Genomic DNA, 19,763 nt, shown 5'->3' on the forward strand with positions numbered 1-19,763 from the left:
CACCATTATGCCTTGAGGTACATAAATTTACTTTAGATAATATAAAATATCACAGATAATCAATATATTTGTATAGATTTTACTAAAGTAACACAAGAAAAGATTATATAATAAGATAAATGTACTTATGACAATAAAAAATAGAATTTTGTTATTGCTTACCTTATGCGAACATACCAAAGAATCTGTAACTCATTCGCGGACAGTAAAGCGAATACATTAAACAATTTTTAGCAATTTTCAGGTAAAAATAATATAACAACTAATAACAATATATAAGATACATCTAACAGTAACTATTGTCTGACAATTCATTACATATTAGCATATCTGTAAAAAGATATCGAGTACATCCCATTATACCCCATGGTTTCATTATACCCCAGGTTCCCCTATAAGTTGTGTGATCTGTTTACACAGATTACAAAACTTATTGAAATAAAACTTAAAGTATTTCTCAAAAATAGTAATTATATCGCCAACTATTTTGATTAATTAATCACATTATATGTATAAATACATAATTACTATTAAAAAATCACACCTGCAGTTTCCACACAATATCATTATATACAAAAGTTTTTCGCAATTAAAGCAGAATAAGTCATTCATATACAAAAGTTTTTCGCAACTAAAGTAGAACAAGTTACAATAACATCAAAATGACATTAAATTGAATTGTGATTGATCAAAAAAGTGATTTTTAGTAAACTTTTGGAGCGATTTTAAAATCATATATGATGATTTTTTATTCTGTTTAAATATGTTTTTCAATTTATTATACATGCTAGATTTTAGAAACATTTCTGTTAAAACATTTCATATGACATATTGCAGGATCCTTTCAGAATTGTTGCACATGAGATGTGAAAGGTTGAAATATTTCTGAAAATTTTTCGCAATAATCGGTGCTGTATGGGAATAAATATAAACATACATAAATCTTCATAGATATCAGGCAATCTTCATACATATCTTATTATATGTATATATCTAAGAAATAAATTTATATAATTATATTCTAACAATATTATATTAAGAAAACGAAAACGTAGAAGTAAAGTGGTGTCTCCTAAATAAAATGAAATAAATAATCAATATATCTCGGTGCCGCTTTTTTACATTTACTAAAGCTAGATACACGTGACTTATCATACTATAAGTCACGCACGTTTGCTATTTTTAAAAATAAGTCGTGACTTATCAAGTTTGAGAAGCCATGATATACGTATGTATATATGTTTTAATTATGCATAAAAGTTACATGCGCATGCAAAATAGCAGTGATCGAATATTCATATATCTGTATCTCCTCTTTGTCAGTGATGATATACATAGTATTCATATTTTGACAATGGTATATACACGCGTGTAGAATAGTAGATTTCCTAAAATGTCCTAAAAAAATGCATATTGGCAACCTTGGATCCTGTCTCGCTTTTTAATTAAAACGCCGTGGTTTGCTTTTGGGATGAGGCTTTCTTTTTAACTTCGTCAGACATCCCTAAAATGTCTCTTTTTCTTTGCTTTCTTGTGCTTATAATCAATCCATTTGTAGTATCGATAGTTACTGTGAAAAAATCTGAAGATATTGTAAAGCCTATCATGCCCATCTTTGTACTGTGAGACTGAAATAAAGATAGAACATTTTACTGTATTAGAGATAATTTTGTTAATTAATTACCGATAGCTTCCGCTAATACAGAAGTTATAGGGTTGAGGGCAAAATATTAAATTTAATAACAAGTTAACAATTTTAAATTGTTTCTTAATCGTCAAAATGCCACAAAAGGTTCTGATGCACGAAACTGTACAGTCTTGATTTTACATATATAGGGTATCTGATAATAACACTACTTTTTAGCGAAAAGTTATTTTGAAGCTTTGACGAGATGTTTCTTATAGATTTTTAAATACTGAAAACAATGTTGCCAAATTTCTTCTGCACGTCATACTTTCGAAATAATTGAGGATTAATATCATAAAAGTGATTGATTAAAAGTTATGAATATATTGTCCATCCTCTATAAAATGCATTTTTTTTATTTTATTTTTTAGACAAGTTATAAAAAATTTAAATCTAGAGCTTTTTTTTTAAAAAAATTTTCCGTTTATGATCCATAAAATTAAATATTCTTATAATTTCTAATTTGTCTATCGAAACACATGCACGACGTAATTTGTCGTGATATATTTCATTAAATGTATACACAGGTGTTCTGCTTCTACCGCATTTTCTCTTAAGGATTCTTGTGATAATTTTAAATCGAAGATTCTAATATGAAAATATCAAGGAAAATATCAAAATATTATATATCAATATGAACTTTTTAAATTAATAGTGATTAAAGGTCGCTAATCACGGAGCTGACATTTTCCGTGCTCAGGCATGATGATACGACAAGTAGTAAAGATACTGCTCCACGTGGGTCCTCCCAGCAACTTCAAGTTCATATTCTACAAAATATGCAATGATATTTTTACTAAGAAATTGTTTTTGCTTTTATACGGAATTGATTTGTATATTACGTTCCATACAGCACATTTTATACCATATACACCCAGAGATGTTCCTGCGAACGTTCTCAGAACGTTGAAACATTCTCAGGATGTTCCTCGGAATGTTCCTTGGACATCTATGCTATATGAAGTACGCATAATTAATATCGAAATGACAAAATATCAATTCAATAGCGAGATATTATGACATATGTATTGTAAAAATAAATTCATAACCATGTTTGTATGATAAATATTTTTGCAATAATAGGTATCAAGAGATAAACTATATTAGGATGTTGTCTCAAAATAATTAAAATATAGAATACCATTATAATCAATATGCAACAAAACAGTGGCAGTATTATGCTTATAAAGTATTATCTATATTAATAACATCACTTATTTAGCTTTTAAATTATAAAATATCTGTCATTCAAATAATTATATTAAAATAACTATATGTTTTTTCATAAATTTTATATAATTTTGTAAAAAATACCGTTATTTACAGTAAAAAACTAGTTTTTTATTTGATACTTTTCTCTGAAGTCAAAAATACCGTTTTTTTACATCTCTAATCGCGCTATTACTTCAAAAAGTATTATATATATATATATATAATACTTTTTGAAGTAATATATTGAAGTATATATAAAACCTCGATATTTTTATATTAGGATTTTCAACTTAACATTATCTCAAGAATATGTCCTTAAGGGGATGCTGAAGTGGACAAATTGTTGGGACTTTACAGATCGACAATATATCTCCGAATTTATTGAACGGAATCTATAATAAAATCCTTTTACAGAATTAAAGTAGATACAAAATTTGATGATGCTGCAAAACTTTATACTAGAATCGAAAAAAAAGTTAAAAACTTACATTTTTTCAACTCGTAGAGCTATCATAGATGTTTCCTAATTCAAAAGTTTTATAACTCTTTGTTGTATGGACCAAACGACAATGCAGCACTAAGTATATTACGTGCACAAACAATACTGAGTTTATGAAACTCAAACTAAGATTAAAAGCTTCAAAAGAAAGATGTATATCGATCTGCAAATGACGTGTATACGAACGCTGAGCGAAGACTCGGAATGGTAAACAAAGCAATAATTGTGTCTAGCAATAAGTGTTCGATTTTGCAAGAGATGGCATTGCAATATGTTAGATAAGGACAGATGAATGCATTTGACCGAGACACAGCGATATACAATAAGTATAAGAAATGAATGAAAGATGTCACTACTACCGAATTTGGAATAGTTTTATCGGTAATACAAACGATTCCAGCATCTCCTTAAAAATTAAGATATGAAAAGGTTTTGTACTTGGTAAGATATGAAAAGGTTTTGTACAAGGACGTTTCACAACTGTTCGGCACCAATTTCACTTTCCATGAAATATGTTGTTAAACAGTCAATTATTGCAGAGACAAAACAGTAGCTGTTCATTACTTCACTGAAAAATTGCGAATATAAAATTGTTCAGTTGAAAATAACGTTAGCTTGAAAATAATCAGAGTAAGTTTATAATAAAAACAAAAGAGAAATTAGAAATATTAGAAAAGTACATCTTCAGTGAATGTACAAACATGTAATCTGAGTAGGAGGGACCGGAGCTCGCACAAGAAGCAAGTTGACATTACGTTCCGTTTATGTATTTACGATGAAAGAAACAATAGAAAAATTACCGCAAAATATTTCTTTTATAACATGGATGCTTTTTCTTAGGTTTTATTTAAATCAAATAAGTATTACAATAGAAAAAGAGAAAAATGTGATTCAAGAAGAGACAAATAAATTTTTTAGCATTTCATAATTTTGTAGATATTAGTATCCTTCAGCTTGAGAAAGCAAATCTAAGTGATATATTATATTGTCCGACAAAATTTCTTTTTTTGTCGTTTGCATGTGGAGTGTCATTTCTCGAAGAATTTTAGCTGCTGGATTTGAATCCACTAATGGTATTATGGTTAAGGAAATTTTATTATATTTTGCTAATTTTATTTATATTATCTTATAGTGCTATCTTTTACCTTCAAAATGAGTTATTTTGTTTCTGATTTTTTATGATCAAGTTGTATACGTTTAAAGTTAGGTATTGCTTGGCGCTGTCACGCTGTGCGTTCTAAAACTCTAGATATACGCAAAGGTCCTCTATTTTCGACTTACTAACCATATCATATAATTCGACTTACTAACTAATAATATTAAGCGTTTAATGGTCTACACTCTACAGGCCATTAGGTCTAAAATGGCAGTCGAAATAACCAATAGAAAAGTCGTCGGCATTTCGGCTCATATAAAAGAATTGCACTACTTTGGTATATCTAGAGCTTTAGTGCGTTCACTTGGCACGAACATCATGTCCCTTGATTATGTATAGCTAGTAAGTGTCACATCTTGATTTGTGTTTCTTAGACTTAACTTCGAAGTTAGCATGACAGTTGCTAGAAAATTACCCCGGTAAAAATTTTTCAGAATTTCTAAATAATTTTTCAAAATTTCTATATAATTTTATAACTTTCTCATATTTTTTTTTATATACGAATTGAAACACTTTTTAGAGAAACTACATCTTTTCTCAAAATTTTCCATATATGTTAATTATGAAATATCGTAATATTTCTAAAATTTTTTGTAAGTATAATTTCTGATGAAATGTTATATGTGTCAGGGTCAAGGTCATCGAAGGTGGATCCGTTGTTTTCAATATTTATCAACGAAAATTATATGGGGATAGAAGCGGAAATGTGACGTTATTTCTTAAACTTCTTTTGTTAATAACTTTTTAACGAAGGGCGACCGTCACCTAAAACCTGTTGAAGGTCACTTAGGGTCATGACCTTGACAACATATGTCAAAGAAGGGTGGTTCATTATACTGAACATTTACCAAAAATAATTTTGAAAGATGTAATTTTTACTAAGAAATACATGTCTATTATACTTGATTTTTATCTCTATTATTTTTCTATTACGTTTTTATTAATTTAATATAGAGTTTATCATAGAAGCAATTTACACCGTGATATGTACCAATTTATCACACATATCGGGGCAAGTTGACTACAATGTAGTATGTTTGTATTTCATTTATTGCAAAGAACATTATTGTACAGTGCATAGAACCATTATCGGAATTTGAAAATAAAGAGAAAGATTCTCTTCTATCATATTAATATATTTTAATCATAATAATTAATTGTTTAAAAAATCTAATATGCCGAAATTGTGAAAACTGTGCTAACAAACTCCGGTCTCCTATAAGCTCTGTAACGCTCTATCTGCACTGACTCTTACTATTTTACGAGTGGCAATCGTTCGCGGGGTATTTCAAACCTCAGTTGAAATTAATGAATGTTAATTTTCTCAAAATAGTTTTCTATCTATCTAATATATCTATATACATAAAAATTAATTGTTTTTTTTTTAATTATCTACTGATTCTCTCAGATTTGAAAACGATCCGTCACCGTGATCTAAAATTGAGTTTTTCGGAAAATACTCGAAAGTGCAATTTACGGCTTTATACGGATTATTTTTTGATGCCCCAAAATAACCACAGAAAAGCTGGTCAAAATCTGAGAAATACATTTCTGAATCTTCCCTTGTTAGAGCTTATTTCGCGGCTCTGTGAAGATTTGTTTCTCCTTTCGACACACAGAAGCTGCAAGAATATGGAAAGAAAAAAACAGACAAAAGATAGGAAGGAAAGATCGTGGGCTGTTTTGTTGCAGCTGACGGACAGATCATGGTTGAGGAGGACGAGTTCGATGATTTTGGAGACTCTAAGTGCTCGCTGTGCCAGCGCAGATTTGAAGAGCAAGGTAAAAATCTATCTCTCATATCTATCTCTTCGATATGAGTGTAAAGCAATTCTAAGGAGAATAAATGGGGGAAAAAGAGAGAAAGAGAGAGAGACAGGACCAAGCTTACCAAAATACAAAACGCCAAGATATCTCAAATAGATATTCGATGTTTGCTTCGTTGTATTGTATATTGATTTATTGATTTGTATATTATTGAGATAAAATTGTCACTTATTGTTAATTGGAGATTATTAACTGGAAACTGTAAAATTGAGCGTTGTCAAATTTAATAGAATATTGCAAAATATGCTAAACAAATAATTAATTCATTTTCTATAAATGTATTGAATTTAATCGCATTACCGAAACAAAAGAATAATAAACGATTCTTATTACAAACTACATTTTTATTTTATAGTTTTATTTATCTTATATTTAATTATTTGTATAGCAACGTTTATTTATTATAAGCTTATATTGTACTATTTATTATAAAATTATTGTTATATTGCACTCATAAATATTTGTCCATTCATGCTGTTTCATATTCTTCAAAAGATATATTGTATATGTACCGTGTGTTGCATTAACATATTGGTCAATATGACAAGTTATTTAATAAATGTAATATCTTTTTTAGCAGGCATTACATTTATAAAATTGATCGATATATCATAATATATTTTATAAATGTAATACCTGCTAGTGAAGGCATTACATTTATAAAATAGCCGACATATACCGGATATATACATATATGATCAATATGTTGATGCAACTCACGGTACATACAGGATGTTTCAGACCCAACAAAATATTTGCTAATTACAGATTCTTGAAGTAATTTGGAAACGAAAAGTCTAATACCAAAACGTCGAGGCTATAATAGTTTTTAAATTAGTAGCGATTAAAGGTTACTAATCACGGAGTTAACATTTTGCGCACTCATCCTGATGAAAATTTTTCTCAGAATTTTTCATATAATTTTTCAGAATTTCTATATAATTTTATAACTTTCTCACATTTTTTATACGAATTGGAACACTTCTCAGAAAATCTACATCTTTTCTCATAATTTTTCATTGTTAATTATGAAATATCGTAAAATTTCTAAGATTTTTTGTAAGTAAAATTTCTGATGAAATGTTACAAAATCTAAAAAATTTTAAAATATTTTTTTTAAATTATGGGATGGGAAATCTCAGAATAATTCATTTGTATGAAAAATTATGAGAGAAGATGTAAACTTTCCGAATATTTCTGAGTATTTCTGAAAAATGTTCCAATTCGTATAAAAATTATAAAATTAAAATTTTCTTACACACAACAATAAACCAAATTATAAATCGAGATATGTCCTATGCGGTTGTGTCGAATTTTAGTACCTGATATTTTCTATTAATAAAATGTATCGTTTCTGCATATTTGATTCTTTTTACATTAAAAATAGTTTGTCTACTTATTACAAAAACATTTACCGTGCATATAAAGCATATGAACATGACTATGAATTTATTTTGATACATGTCATAATATCTCGCTATTAAATTGATATTTTGTTATACTCTTCGATATTAATTATGTGTGCGCAACGTACAAATAGATTTCATATAGAAGCAAGAACAATATCTTAAAAATATCATTGCATATTTGTATGATAATCTTGAAGTCGTTGAGAGAGCCTTCATGACACACTGTCACCATCTGTCATATATCTTCACGCCTGAGCATGCGAAATGTCAGCTCCGTGATTAGTGAACTTTAATCGCTATTAATTTAAAAATTATTATAGCCTTGACATATTGGTATTAGACTTTTTGTCTCCAAATTACTTCAAGAATCTGTAATTAGCTGGTGGTACGTTAGGCCTGGAGCACCCTGTATATGTAATATAATTGTATATTTAAAGGATATTTAAGAAGTTGTTATGTATTTCAAACAAAGCTAAAAGAGAGGTATAATTTATACATATAATTAATATATAATAATTAATGATATAACTACATTTAACTACAAATAACCGCAAAAAATGCCTGTTTTTCGATCCTCGATTTTTTAATCGAATTTTATGCCTATAATGCCTAAATAATAGTTTATGATGAAACATTAATCACAAAAAAGTTTTACGTTGAGCATGCGATTGGTTTCAGAAATATGGAGCGCCAAAGGAATCATCAACTATTAAGAAAATGTGACACTAACAACGCTTTATAGTACAAATTTTTGTTGAATTTTTTCCAAAGTCGGTACCTATGGGTTCTTTGAACTGCTAATTACGAACTTGATGACATATTTTAATCATTCAAGATGGCGGATATAATATGGCGGATACAAATATTGAAACAATCATTCAGTTCTATGGAAACTGTTAAGTGTGGTTTTTCGGCTCGCTGATTACGAATTTTCTATCACATTTTGGAATGTAACCAATGACAATTTCTGAGTGAAAGAAGCATTTTTTTTATTACTTTTTCATAAAAAAGATCAAATTCAAGTTGATACGTTACATGATGCAAAGGATAACGTTGATAGTTTTGCTTGCTATATTTAGAAGCTGTTTCACTGCAGTTATGCTTTTTCATTACAGGTTCCATGACTCTTCATAACTACATATATTGTACTATTACATTCAATAATATAGAAGTTTCCTAAGTTTATCAAACAACACTCAAATATTTAACTCCTCACATAAAATGAAAACCCATTCCAACGGTACTATTGCCCTTGTTCTTATCCGAATCCAGTAAAGCGTAAAAAAGTTTTTAAGTCTCTGCTTTATTTCTTTACATATTAGTTCCAAAGGATAGCTATTATCTAACAGTATATCATTAACCTTTTCATCTTCACTAACAGAATAACACTTTGATCTTGCATTTTCCGCTGCATAATTTTTTGATATTCTGCCTTCGGTGAAGGTAAAGGTAAATCTGATAGAAAATTCGCAATTTGCTAACCAAAAGAACCACAATATAACAGTTTCCATAGAAGTAAATGATTGTTCCAGTATTTGTATCCGCCATCCCACATAGCACGTAATATCACAATAATATTACAGTAATATTGCAATATACCAAAAATATTACATATTTACAATATAATATCACAGAAATATTACTGATGTATTACATGTTGCTAACCAACATTGAAATATCACAATAATATTGTGACAATATGACGTCTTAACAGAGTGACATTATATTATAATTAATAACGCTTTCATGATGTTTTATTGACGTCATTAAGAGGTTATTAAAACATTACAAAATTATATGTATATACACATAATTTTATAATTGACATTTAGTTTATTATAACTTTTTCATTATAATATTATATAATAATTATTGTATTGACAATCAGTATTATTTTTTAATTAATATCATATGAAATAATTTTTTAAATATTAGAATAATTAATATTATATGGAATAACACTAAAAATATCAATTCAATAAATTCTTTAAAAAATTCTCTTTAAAACATTTTAATTTTTTCCAATAAATATTACATAAATATAAACATTACATTAAGTATCACAGAAGTATTACATAATATTATAGTGATATTTTTGTGATATATCTCAGTAATATCACTATAATATTATGTAATATTTCTGTGATACTATGTAATGTTTATATTTATGTAATATTTATTGGAAAAAATTAAAATGTTTTAAAGAGAATTTTCCTGTGTTTTATTTTCGCAGACATCGTAATATTACTGTGACATCTCAGTACTATTTCTGAGATCAACGATATTTCTGCTAGATTTCATTGTAATATTGCAATGGAAAATGATGTTGCTGTGATATTACTGTGATATTGCATGCTATGTGAGATATTATATCGACCATCTTGAACTCTTAAAATCTAACATTAGATTCGTAATCAGCTCAAAGAACTCATAGGTACCAACTTTCAAAAAAATTCAACAAAAATTCGTGTTATAAAGCGTTGTTAGGCCCATTTTCACAATATATTACCTAAAGATTAAAGGTTATCAACAGATTCATCAATGAAATTCATTCATGAACTTCTTGGTTACCTTTAATCTTTATAGGTAACCATATATTGTGAAATCAGACCTTAGTGTCATATTTTCTTAATAGTTGGTGACCCTTATGACGCTCTATATTTTTGAAACCAATCGCATGCTTAACATAAAACTTCTTTGTGATTAATCATTAATCAATCTTATCATGAGCTTATCATTTGATATAAAATTCGATTTCAAAATTGAGGACCAAAACACAGGCAAAAAATCCACTCTTTTTGCGGTCGTTCTTTTTAAATAAAGTTTACCCCTTGTAAAACAAAATATTATAAACATTTTTTAATTATATTAAATTATAAAAATTCTATTGGTAGGTACATATTTACGAATTATACTTCATATGAAGTGAAATTGAATAATGACAAGATGGTAAAGTTGACATAAGTCTTCAAATGTGTGAATTTTATATTGTCATGTCTTTTATGATCAAATATATATGTATAAGCTTTGCTTTTTATTCATATTCCTATTTACACAATATTTTTATTAATTTTTTTATTTATCTGTTATGAAATATCTCATAAAATAAGGATTTGATTTAAAATCAATTTCTAAGAGAAATCCTAACGAAACGATAACTGTAAATTAATAAAATATACAAACGGTAATAATTGAATATCACCGGCATGAATCATTTGTATCATATAATTAATAAATAAATGTTCATATCCTTTTATTCAATGTTCAAGAAGATGTGAGAAGTATTCGATGTAGAATTATTTGTGACAGAAGGCTTAAGTTAATATTTCTTTAATGATAGATGTTCCTTTATGCTTGCAAACAGCTTCTAATCCTTTTTTGATGCTCATATTAGCACTTTGTTAAAATACTTTAACTGCTTTCACGAATGGGACGTTTGATGGACACTAATTAACAAAATGACTATATGTGATGTCTTATTACTTTTCTCGAATTTAAAATTACTTGAACTAATTATAAGGCTTAGAATTTCAAATGAAATTTGAGACTAAAATGAAAATTTTTTTCGAATATGAAGTAATATATATTTTTAAACAATTGCTACGTCATCCTAACTTAAAAGACTGAATATAACTCAGACTTTTAATTATTTTATTATGTATCTTGTTATACAAAAAGTAATTATTAAGAAAAGATTAAACTTCGCCGCGATTTTGACCTTGACATATGTTGTCAAGGTCATCATCGGAAGAAACTTTGCCTTTAACGATTAGGTGGCGGTCTCCTTCAGTTTCTGAGATATTTAAAATTAAAATATAATTTTAGTAGTAAATCTTCACCATAGAAGACAACTCTGAATATTTCGATCTTGACATGTACATAGTGATTCAAAACAACCCCGTATCCTTGTAAAGATGTATTCCTGACTGAATTTTGAGACGATTTTTCCTTTACGAAAATTTATCCGACGCTTACTTTTTAAGTTATTAAAAAATAAAGTTAGCGAATTAAGAGCCGCGTACAGAAGCAGGGGCGGCGCACTTATCGTCCGACGCGAGCGAACACGAGGGATATCTCGTTGCGATCAGCTGTCCAAGGACATAGAGTTAGGGGCTGCGTGTAAACTATGTATTCCACAATACATGATTTCTGATAGATTGGAATTCTTATTCTCTGTTCTCTGTTCCCTGTTCCTTTTATTCGGCGCAGCCCCTTATTCTGTTTCATATAATACAAACACACACACATACTCACCCAAACACATTCTCTCTCTCTCTCTCTCTCTCTCTCTCTCTCTCTCTCTCTCTCTCTCTGTCTCTCTCGCTCTCTCTGCCACTTACCTTACAGAGATTCGTTGTCTTCATACTATAACTTAATGGATTACAACCGTGGAAAAGCAATACGAAGACACTTCACTCGTCTTCGTATTGCTTTTTCACGGTCGTGAAATTTATCCGTCAAGTTACAACAGTATAAAGACAGCGAATCTTTGCAAGGTAAGTGACAGAAAGAGAGAGAAAGAGAGAGAGAGAGAGTATGTGTGTGTGTGTGTGTGTGTGTGTGTGTGTGTTATGGGAAAGAGAATAACCCTATGTCCTTAGACAGCTGATCGCAGCGAGTGCCCCTCGTGATCGCTCCCGTCGGACGGTGAGTGCGCCGCCTCTGCTTGCCTTCTGTACGCGGCCCGTATTTCACTAATTTTTTTTAATAATTCAAAAATAGGGCTGTCTAATTTGAGCTCAAAAGCCAAAACGCAAAGCCATTGACGCAAAAAAATTCAATGAGAGTAAATTTCATGAACTGTAAAGTGTTGACTCCGGAGCTCAAATTGGACACGCCTACTCAAAAAGTAAGCGTCGGATAAAATTTTTGTAAAGGAAAAATTGTCTCAGAATTCAGTCAGGAACACGTCTTTACAAGGACACGGGGTCGTTCTGAATCACCCTGTATCGTCAAGATCATGACCTAAGAATACGTTCCACTTAATGTTCTCAACGCTCGCGAGCATCATTTCATTCTTGTTTAATATTGATAAACGACAAGGATGCAATAATGCTCGCGAGAGCGTTGCGAACGTTAAGTGGAACGTACTCTAAGGATGGTATTTATAGTATATATTCTTCTTTTATCATCGTCTTATGTAATGTCTTAAGATAGGCTAATATAGTCCTCTGGTTGGTTTATGACACCTTAAGACTGTACTTAAAACAGTCTCAAGTATAAGAATCGATTATAAATATCAGCCTAAGTGTAACTTTCAGAAGGTGTTAGTTAGCTATCACTGTTTAGCTTTTCAAATCGTGTATTTCGATACACGTATTCTCGTGTATTTCAATACCCGTGTATTAAAAATTATATGAATTGAAACACAGATATATTAATTACACATATAATACGTGTATTTAGATATATGTGAAAAAGAGATCATTACCCTGGTGAAAAAATTTCGCTGAAATTATTCTACGTTTTGAAACATTTCAGCGAAATTACTGAAAATTTGCTGAAATTTCACTGAAAGTGAATTTTTCGGCTAACATATTGAAAAATCGCTGAAATTTTTCTGAAATTTTTACTGAAATTTGTCTAAAATTTTACTAAAATTTTGCTGAAAATGAATTTTTCAACTAAAAATTGCTAAAATTAAATTGAAATTTTTCTAAAATGCTGAAATTTTGCTGAAAAGTGTTCCAAAACGTAAAATAATTTCAGCGAAATTTTTCTATCAGGGTAATTTTTAATACATAAGACTTTTCAGTTTTTAATATGGCGAAAGATTTTACATCCTGTGTAGGGGACTACTATATTCATGTACAATTCATTATTATATTACATAAGATTCACGAGTTTTTAATAAGATAAGAGTTTTTTCTTATGGATTTCGAAGTGGAGCCTCGTTTTCAAAGATGAAGGAACTCCACCTTGGGACGTTCCGTTTTCACGCTCACACGTTGTAAGCATCAGTTCATCTTTGTTGTCTATTAAATATTAAACAAGGCCTATGATCTAATTCAAGCCATATTTTAATTTCAAATCAGAAATAGGTTTGCGTGAAAAGTTATAAACTCATACGAAAAATCTTTTGCCTTACTAAAACTGATGAATCTTATATACTAATAATGAACCAAACATGAATATAGCAATCTCATACGCAAGATGTAAAATCTTTCGTCTTACTAAAAATTGATGAGTCTTATATACTAACAATAAACTATATGTACGTGAATACAACAGATCCTTACGCAAGGTGTACCTTCTAAAAAAAAAAGGTAAGACCCCCATATAGTCTCTCTCATATCCTCTCTGCTTATGTGGCAAACAAGGTTAATATTATAAAATACATGTGTACATGAACAAAGGGGTGGAATTAACACAATCAAACATTTACATTTTAATAAAATAAAATGATAAATTTTAAATACGCAATAAGAAATAAAGTCCATATGGATCAAAGCTGGATCGTTAATGCTTAAATAATGCAGTGTGAATGTACTATGTATCAAACTCTACCAAACTGCGCGTCGAATTGATTTTTCAGTCTTGAAACGTTATATCGACAAAACTACCGTAGTAATATCACAAATTAAATTGCCTAGCAATTTAATAATTTGATGCTCACATTGCAATCATCTTAGAAAAATCTTAATAATGCTGATAAACATATTAAAATTCTTAAATAATTTACTGTAAAAAATTATTTCGGCCGGAGATCGAACTCGGATCTCTATAGCATTCCTTGCGAGCATCCTCATCGTTAGACTGCCAAGGCAAGTGCCTCGATAGTCTAAAGCAGGGATACGCAACTGGCGGCCCGCGGGCTGGATCCGGCCCGCGATGTCCAAACTTGAACTCGCAAAAAAAAAACGAAAAAAAAAGGGAATCGACTTTGTCTCACTTCCACGTTGATGTCCATGATTCCTGATAATTCGAAGAAGACAAAAAATATAAATTCTAAATTTTACTGGTGTGGCCCTCGATATAACTTCAAATTTTATAATAATAAGATTGAAAGACCGCTTATGTTAATTACAATACTTTAAACTAAGAAGCGCCACTAACGGTCTGAACGTTGAGATGTTGAACTATTCTAAATTCATTTAAATAATGCTATACAATTTAATTTATGATATTACTAGTAGATTTGTCGGTATAGCGTTTTAAGACCGAAAAATCAATTCGGCGTATAGTTTAACAATTGTTAACAAAAAAATCAGAAAACATTTTTTTTTCTTCACAACATTGAAGTACTCTTGAAATCGTACAACTTTTATTTAAAAATTTTTTTCCATCTTTTATACTTCCGACGGTATTCGGCTCGAAATAGAAATACCGTTTCTTTTCGAAGGGGTGTTTCACCCCTTAAACATGAGTTAGCGCACGTATAAAAAAAAATACGTGTCTCTCTTAGATTTTCGTGTCCAACAATATATTTCATGGAAAATCAAATCGGTTCCGGACAGTTGTGAAACTTCCCTTGTAAGTACACATTCAATAAATCATTTTTTTTTTTTGTTTCGCGTTCAATTCCACAAAAGATCTATTGTTCAGTTACAAGTTGGCCTTTGAATTTTCGCTTTCCAATCTTAGCTTCATCTATTTCCACCATAATATTTTCTCCTCCAATCATTTCATCCGTATCATCAATCCGTTCAAGACAAAATTAATGCGGGGTCTACAATAGGAATCATAGACGATTGTATGGTCTTAAGTCGTAGGAAATTGATCCATCATAGTCGATTATTCTCTTCATATTCGATTGTGATTGATTAATTTCCTACGACTTAAGACCCCACAACAGTGTTCTCAGATCCTGGGACCCCCTCTCTCTGGCGTGGGATTTCACGTGGTTTCGTCACGTGATCTCGTGGGATCTTACTACCGCATACTACAGTAGCATATACGTGTGCGCTTAGCAATCATGTGACGAGATCACGTGAAATCCCACGCCAGAGGGAAGTAGGTCCCAGGATCTGAGAATACTATTCCTGGGAGAGGGGGGAGGGTAGCGGGAGGCCGAGTGGCTCACCGCTCAGTGCGATTGACTCGCGATCTGCGAATCCGGGTTCGATCCTGCCTGCGCCCTATATACGCGATTTTTCGCGTTCGCCCTTCGGATTCGACGTTCAACTGTAGGTCCCCTCAAGTGTTGACAAACTCTGTAGAGTCAAATTTCACTACTACCAGATTGAAAAACATAAGCAAGCCCCTGCCCCCGAAGGGGCTACAAAGCTAGAATTGATACGCATGGTACTGTAACCCACGAATAGGGTCGGTAAATCATACAGGGGATTTTGAAGAAGAAGAAGAAGAAGAAGAACACTGTCCCTGATGACTCATGACCGTCTATTGCCCGTATTCATAGTCAGACCTTGTACTTAAGGCTTCCTTAAATTTATCTTTAAATGCTCAGTATAGCCAATGAAATAATTCGTAGAGCATCTGTAGATAAATTTAAGGAAGTCTTTAATATAAAGCCTGACTATGAATACGGGCCTATGACTCCTATTGTACATAGATCACATATAAGAGAACTAATTCGGGTTCCAATAAGAAAATAAAAAATACTTTGACAGACATGCGCAAAGATAAATATAATAAAAACTAACTTCACGCAAAAATTTGACCAATCGACCATTATGTAATAGGGTAGTACCAAATTCTTCCATCAAAAACGTTTCTCGAAGAGGACGTATTGTTAAAAAATATCTAATAAGAATAAATTTATATATTCATTGTAGATGAACATACGAAAACCATGTCTTATATTCAATGGATTCAATCTGAAGTTACATAATACTTTGCACTATTTCTTATTTTTACATTGTTTATATTTTGTATATAGTAATTTTAAACAAGAAGTATATACTTTCGATTTAAATCCAACATTGTTTCACATCGTGAACACTTGACACATCCATGAATAACTTTTTCAATCAGGAAATCTATTAACTTATCTTTATTTTCAACACGACTCAAAAACTTATGTAGTTGCATGTTGAAAGCTGTTTAAAAATTGACAAGAATGGATGAAAGATATTGACGATATTTTAAACTTTTATATTGAAACGTAGTCATACCAAATACAAAAAAAGTAGCGAATATAAACAAGAAATACCAACAAAAAAAGCACGAATTACGGTACAAAACGAATACATGAAGACAGTATGAAAAACTGAAATATATAATCGGGAGTAAAAATTTAATACTTTAAAGTGTCTTATCTCAGAAACTATAAGAGATCGCCACCTAATTATTGAGGCAAAGTTACTCAGAATCATGACCTTAACAAGATATGTCAAAATCAATCTTAACAAGATATGTCAAGACAAGATTTAACCTTTTCTCAATAATTATTCAAATTATTATCTTATTAATAGTGAATGAAATATAAGTATTTAAATATATTTAAATATCCATTAATGATTTGTCTCTATTTGAATCAAAGTGTTATCAAAGTGTTATCAAGGTTATCACTTTTTCTTTTTGCTCCTCAAAGTACAAATTTCCATCGATTTTTGCTGCAGCACGAAAAATAAAGTTACGTGTGCTTGACTCAGGTAATTACAGCTGCTTGAAGGTGGATTTGATCTTCACGCGAGATCGTTCCTTCTATTTCACTACGGTTTTCATCCCAGGCATTATTCTAGTAACCAGTTCGTTCATCACATTTTGGCTTGAATGGAATGCCGTACCGGCGCGAGTGATGATTGGTAAGTCTACATGACGGAATATCATTTCATAACTTTTTAAAAAGAAAAGTAATATATACGATGTATATGTATATCTCGTTTATATGCAGAGTGTCCCATCTAACTTGACCAATTGAAATATCTCACTTAATTGGTTTTTATGATAGGAAAAAATGTTTCAGATGAAAGTGGAATAGTTTCAAGGGGGACGTATTTTGGTCAAGTTGTTTTTCTTCTAGGTGGAGGCGCCAAAAAGATATGAATCACCTCTACTTTTTTAAATCGAATTGTATAATTTTTTTTTACATATTATGATTCCTCTAATTATTCTGCATATAAAAGTATTGTATTAAGGTAAAGATATAAAAAACCAATAGTTTTGATATTTTATATTTTATTTTGGCGTATATTGATATAAAATGTTAAATAACTCGTAAACTATTAATTTTTTGATAATCGTACTTTTATGAACAGAATAATAAAATGAATCAATTGGTGCAAAGAAAACACATAATTGCTTTACAAAAATATGTAAGCAAAATGAATAATTTTTTAAATAAGCAACTACATATATGCTTTCTTTCGACCAATTGATTCATTTCATTATTCTGTTCATAAAAGTATTAAGGAACAATTATAAAAAATTTAATAATTTACGAGTTGTTTAACATTTTATGTCAATATATGCCAAAATAAAGTATAAAATATCTGATAAACTATCGGGTTTTTGATATCACTATCTTAATACTTTTATATGCAGAATAATTAGAGGAATCATATTATGTAAAAAAAATTATACAATTCTATTTTAAAAAATAGAGGTGACCTTTATATCGTTTTGGCGCCTCCACCTAGAAAAAAGACAACATGACCAAAATACGTCCCCCTTGAAACCATTTCACTTTCATGTGAAACATTTTTTCCTATCCTAAAAACCAAACGAGATATTTCAGATAGTTGAGTTAGGTGGGACACCCTGTATACACGCACACACATGCGCGCAAATCCTGGGCTGCGTTTAAAGACTTTACCCGAGTGCACCCATGTATCATTTTATCCTTATTTAACATTCTGTGAACACAAGGGCCCTGATAGCCCTGACAGGAACGTCCTACGGATTTCCTAAGAATGTCTTGTTAACTGAGCAGAATATTATGTCCGGTAAAAAATGTTTTACCTATAATTATATAAAATTTTATATAATGCTGTCAAATTCTTATATACAGGATGTCTGGTAACGACCGCAAAATATTTCATGCGTGGGTAGAACAGACTACATTGAGTCGAAAAGTCCTGTACCATTTTGCGGTGTCAAGAATAGTTAAGGAGATATTAAGTGTGGTTTCCCGGAATATCCGTCGCTGCGGAATTCTGTACAACCGGCCAGAAGAACGACGCTGTGACGGAATATATTGCTATGCGTGTTTATGTATGAGTGTGTGTGTGTTAAATGTCTAAACTTCAGGAGCGTATAGAGGACCAACAAACTAAAAAAAAAAAGGTCCTGTAAAGATATGCTCATTTTTGTTTCGTTTTGGAAAAAAATCGCAAAAAAGATAAAACGTAATTGTTTCGTTCCTGCACTACCTCTGAAGTATTATCGTCGCTGAAATCGTGCACGAAAACAATAATAATAATTCCGTTTTCAGGTAAAAACTTGTTTGTTTGTTTACATTTCTGCCTTTCTCCTATAAATTCGTCAGTTACTCGTCAGAAGCTATCGAGTGAATTACTTCTGTCACAATATGCCGCGTACATATTCTAACGTTGAATATGCTGACGTGGTTTTCGTGTATAGTTTCTGCGACGGTAATGCTACGGAGGCGGTGCGAGAGTATGTACACCGATTTCCAAATAGAAGAATGCCGAATCAGCGAGTTATTACAATGACTTTTAATAGGCTGCGAGAGACCGGCTCATTTTCAATTCATCAAGATCCGTTAGGAGCAAATATGCAAGTGGAAAATCGTGTTCTGCACCACTTTGATAACAATCCTGAGATCAGTATCCGGAGAGCGTCAGCTGCATTAGAATTGCCACGGCAAAGAATACCGAACTTTAAGAAATGATAACCGCTATCCGTACAATATTAAAAAAGTACAGAATTTATTACCTCAGGATTATTTCAAGAGGTTGAATTTTAGCAATCAGTTTCTTAAGCAGTTTAACAATGATAATTCTTTTCCATCAAAAATAATCTGGACGGACGAAGCTACATTTACAAGAGGAGGAATTATTAATCAAAGAAATTATCATGTAGGGGCTCATGAAAATCCCAAGACTGTTA

At 30.7% G+C, this 19,763-nt stretch overlaps 1 protein-coding gene across 10 annotated transcripts in view; it reads left to right on the top strand.

The window, feature by feature from the left end:
* Window positions 1-19,763, top strand: part of pHCl-1 (pH-sensitive chloride channel 1) — a 128,314-nt gene that overhangs the window by 67,056 nt on the left and 41,495 nt on the right. For 7 of the 10 annotated variants that reach the window (XM_018450384.1, XM_018450385.1, XM_018450389.1 and 4 more), the window contains 2 exons: window positions 6,247-6,336; window positions 17,345-17,497. In XM_018450384.1, the coding sequence (XP_018305886.1) occupies window positions 6,247-6,336; window positions 17,345-17,497 (243 nt within the window). The remainder of the gene's footprint in view (window positions 1-6,246; window positions 6,337-17,344; window positions 17,498-19,763) is intronic. The other 3 variants (XM_018450386.1, XM_018450387.1, XM_018450388.1) reach the window with 1 other exon arrangement.

This window comes from Mycetomoellerius zeteki, unplaced genomic scaffold (genome assembly GCF_001594055.1).
Source record: "Mycetomoellerius zeteki isolate Tzet28-1 unplaced genomic scaffold, Tzet1.0 scaffold28, whole genome shotgun sequence".
Lineage (NCBI taxonomy): Eukaryota > Metazoa > Arthropoda > Insecta > Hymenoptera > Formicidae > Mycetomoellerius > Mycetomoellerius zeteki.